At 46.2% G+C, this 3570-nt stretch overlaps 1 protein-coding gene across 2 annotated transcripts; it reads left to right on the top strand.

Annotated features, from left to right (window-relative positions):
* On the top strand, nucleotides 1–2546 carry LOC104801649 (uncharacterized protein At1g76660-like). Of its 2 annotated transcripts, none has more exons than XM_010524971.1 (3): nucleotides 1–211; nucleotides 943–2095; nucleotides 2205–2546. In XM_010524971.1, exons 1-3 carry the CDS (start codon nucleotides 167–169, stop codon nucleotides 2396–2398), a joined length of 1392 nt encoding a protein of 463 aa, XP_010523273.1. In that variant the 5' UTR covers nucleotides 1–166; the 3' UTR covers nucleotides 2399–2546. The 2 variants fall into 2 exon arrangements, with proteins under 2 accessions (XP_010523273.1, XP_010523271.1); XM_010524969.1 differs by having other exon boundaries at nucleotides 2202–2546.
* Nucleotides 2547–3570: the final 1024 nt, after the last annotated feature.

Below are 3570 nucleotides of genomic sequence, written 5' to 3'. Positions count from 1 at the left end.
GAGTGTGATTGCTTCTGAAGAAGATGAACTGAGCAAATGGATTCGTGAGATTTGGTTCCAGATTCTGCGGCGTTGGATCCCGAAGCTAGTGACTCTTCCCACTTCGGGGCTTCGTTGGAAGAAGCATAAAGTGTTGGAAGAAGCTGAGATATTGAGGTGGACGATAATGGCGACCACTGAGCAGATCAGCCTTCTTCCTCTTCGGGAACGGGTTCGTTTGTGTCTCTCTTCTCTGTTCCTGATTTTTCGTCGTCCCCTTACCTTGAGTCTGTTGAATTTGCGTTAGTTTGAGTTGCTTCGTCTTAGATCCGAGGAATTTCGCTGTTCCCAGATCTCTGGAACTTCACTGTTGCTTCGATAACGTTATCTCCGGTGAACACCAGAGTTCAGTTGTCCGGAGATGAACGTCAGAGGGCAACGAAGTGAATCTTTTTGTTTTTCACTCGCTTAATCAAAGTGTGTAATTCACCGTTCGAAACTGTCAGAATTAGGGTTTCCCATCATCTGCTCTCGGGCTGAATTTTAGCCTTGATCTTGGCGTTGACTTGTTTCCACTAACATTGTCTCTCCTTTCCTGAGAAAAATCAAGCCATTGTTGGTGCTGGCCTTTTGCCTTTAAGATCGAACAAGACCGGTTTGGTGATTATGTGATACTGTCAACCTCTTTCTCTGATGCTGCTTGCTCATCTCTTCACAAGTAACCTTTGTGAATGATTTAGACCTCAATAGATTGTGATTGCATTGTTTGATTTGTCATTGTTCATATTTGGTAACATAAATGGCATGAAGCGGCAACTTGCTATTTACCATTTTTGTCGAATGCTCATTCTTTATGCTATGATCCTCCCGAATTTAACGTACTTAAGTTCTTGTTCTTGTCTGTGTAAATGTATATGAATTCAGTGTTTTCATGCCTTCTAACGATTTTCACTTCACTGGCAGAGGAAGAAGTGGGTCGGGTGCTTTAGAGCATTGTCTTGTTTCGGTGCGAGAAAAGGAGAGAGGCGTATTGTCCCGGCTGCCCGAATTCCTGATGGGAATTCTGCAACAACTCAATCAAATGGACCTCAGGCTTCTGGATTGAGCAATCAAGCTACATCTATTCTGGCTCCACCCTCTTCCCCTGCCTCTTTCTCACATTCTGCTGTCCCTTCAACGGTGCAATCACCGAATAACATGCTGTCTTTATCTGCTAACTCACTAGGTGGTCCGGTTTCCACAATGTTTGCAACCGGCCCATATGCCCATGAGAGCCAGTTGGTTTCACCTCCGGTTTTTTCAACTTTCACGACGGAGCCATCTACTGCCCCTTTGACTCCCCCTCCTGAATTAGCACACCTCACCACTCCCTCTTCTCCCGATGTACCTTACGCCCGGTTCTTGACCTCTGCTTCTGAGCTTAAAAATGCTGAGAAGACAAATTACGTTTCTGTGAATGACCTTCAGGCAACATACTCACTGTATCCTGGCTGTCCTGCAAGCAATCTTAGGTCCCCAATCTCGAAAACGGGCGGCTGTTTGTCCTCGTCCTTTCCTGACCGTGAGTTCCCGAGTCAATGGGATCCTTTGGCATCCCCACGGACTGGTAAATGCTCGAGGAGTGACTCTAGCAATGCACAAACACCTGACACAAGCGGTACTCCAAAGGCTTCCGAGGGTCCAAACTTCTTTTGTCCTGCTACATTTGCTAGATACTACCTTGATCACGATGACCTGTTTTCTCATACGGGCGGAAGACTTAGTGTTTCCAAAGATTCGGATGGAAACGAGCAGCAGCATAGGCTAGCAAGAAACTTTTCCAAGCAAGATATGGAAGAACTAGAAGCATACAGAGCTTCCTTTGGTTTCAGTGCAGATGAAATCATTACTAAAAGCCAATATGTGGAGATCACAGATGTGAATGATGATGACTCATTCACCATTAGACCGTTGACCTCGGAGGCACCTACAACACTCCGTGCCAGTGAGACTGCGTCACAATGCGAAGAGCCAAAATCATATGGACTGGAAACAACCTTGGCCCGGGGAGAAAGTGGTGGACCTGATCCGGAGGATATAAGTCATGACACACAAGAGCCTTTCGGCTCGTTCAAAGGTAATGTTTCCGTCATCTTGAAAATCGGAGATCTTACAACTTTAAAATTGAAGCCTTTCTCTGTTTCTGTATCTTGATGCTTGCTTGCTTGGGTTAAACGATGCAGCAGATCAGACGCCGTGGAGTGACCACGGATCAAGCACACCGGGAAACGAGAATGGTATATTCACAGAGTTAGGATCGTCAAGAAAAAGCCGAAAATACCGTGTGGGTGTTTGCAGTTCGGATGCAGAAATCGATTATAGAAGAGGTAGAAGGATGAGCTTAAGAGAAGGCAAAGGAGACTTTGCCTGGCACGACTGATTTAAAAACAAAACAAAAAAAACAAAACACTCAATATTGAATCTAAGACATAGGTTTCTCTTCTACTTCTACATTAGTGAAAGCTTTTTGTTACTCGGTGTTCAGGTGAATGTTATATGTTTTTATATATATATATTGTTGTGGATCAGCCCCGGTCGAGGTTCGCCTCGCCATTCTCTCCGATCACTCGTGTGTATAAACGGAAAAGAGAAGAGAGAACACAGTCGAGATACGAGTTCAGCTCCGAGCATAAAGCTCGGGCCTACGTCTCGGGAAGAGGAAGCCGCGTGTTTCTGCTAGGGTTACAACAAGGGAAAACCACCGGACACCGCCGGAACGGGCCGGAAAACCGCGAGCAAGGCTCGCCGGATGAGAGAGAACCTCTCAGCCGAAAACCATCCCGAAACCCTAAAGCGTTTGAATGACAAACACAAAATGAAACCTAGGATTTCATTAAACACACGGAAATGACGGAAACGCCCCTCCGTCCTTGTGAGATCCTCTGCTTCATCCAGAGTCTTTGAAAGTCTCTACACGACCCAGCGGATTTCGTCTGAAGACTCCACAAATCTCCACCTTCTTCAGAAAACCTGCAAAAGAAAAACACGAAGCAAAGCAAACACAATATATAACGCCAAACATGAACCCTAGCATGCTGTCGCTTCCCGTCTATTTCCATTTGTTAACTCTACCTCCCGACACATCCTAGGCGTATCAAACGTGCTTACCGAGCGTACCATAATTACGTCTCAGCGTGATAAACAAATAAACACGCAAACCTAGTCTACCCAAAACGAGTGTCCCCGACACCTTCCGTTTTCCGAAGACTAGCTAAGACCTCGACTAGTTATGACTCTCTAGACCGTCTACATAACTCTCTCCGATGAAGTCTAAAACTTCACCTATGCACCCTCGAGAGTTAACTCCGACATCTACCCGTCTCCCGAGTCTAACCCGACTACCCCGAGACTAACCTGAGCCATACTATCGAACCTGCTAGACAACCTAGCCCTGGATCCCCGTAGAGCCTACACCACCTATGAGTTAGTGACTTCTACCCACGGACCCTAACCTGCCAACTAAGATTGTCCCACGGTTTTATCCCGTGAAGACGTTCCTAGTCATCTACGAATGCTCCACCGAGAATGAGACACGTGAGTGCACGTGCTCCA

Source organism: Tarenaya hassleriana, unplaced genomic scaffold (genome assembly GCF_000463585.1).
Source record: "Tarenaya hassleriana unplaced genomic scaffold, ASM46358v1 Cleome72, whole genome shotgun sequence".
NCBI lineage: Eukaryota > Viridiplantae > Streptophyta > Magnoliopsida > Brassicales > Cleomaceae > Tarenaya > Tarenaya hassleriana.
Note: the sequence above shows the minus strand (reverse complement) of the source record. Positions and strands in the feature narration are given on the sequence as shown.

Bases quoted from the DNA above. Each gene is read 5' to 3' on its own strand.
- LOC104801649 (XM_010524969.1), top strand. From the start codon at position 167: ATGGCGACCACTGAGCAGATCAGCCTTCTTCCTCTTCGGGAACGG. The intron at 212-942 runs GTTCGTTTGTGT...CTTCACTGGCAG, and splicing joins TTCTTCCTCTTCGGGAACGG to AGGAAGAAGTGGGTCGGGTG. The intron at 2,096-2,201 runs GTAATGTTTCCG...TAAACGATGCAG, and splicing joins GCCTTTCGGCTCGTTCAAAG to CAGATCAGACGCCGTGGAGT.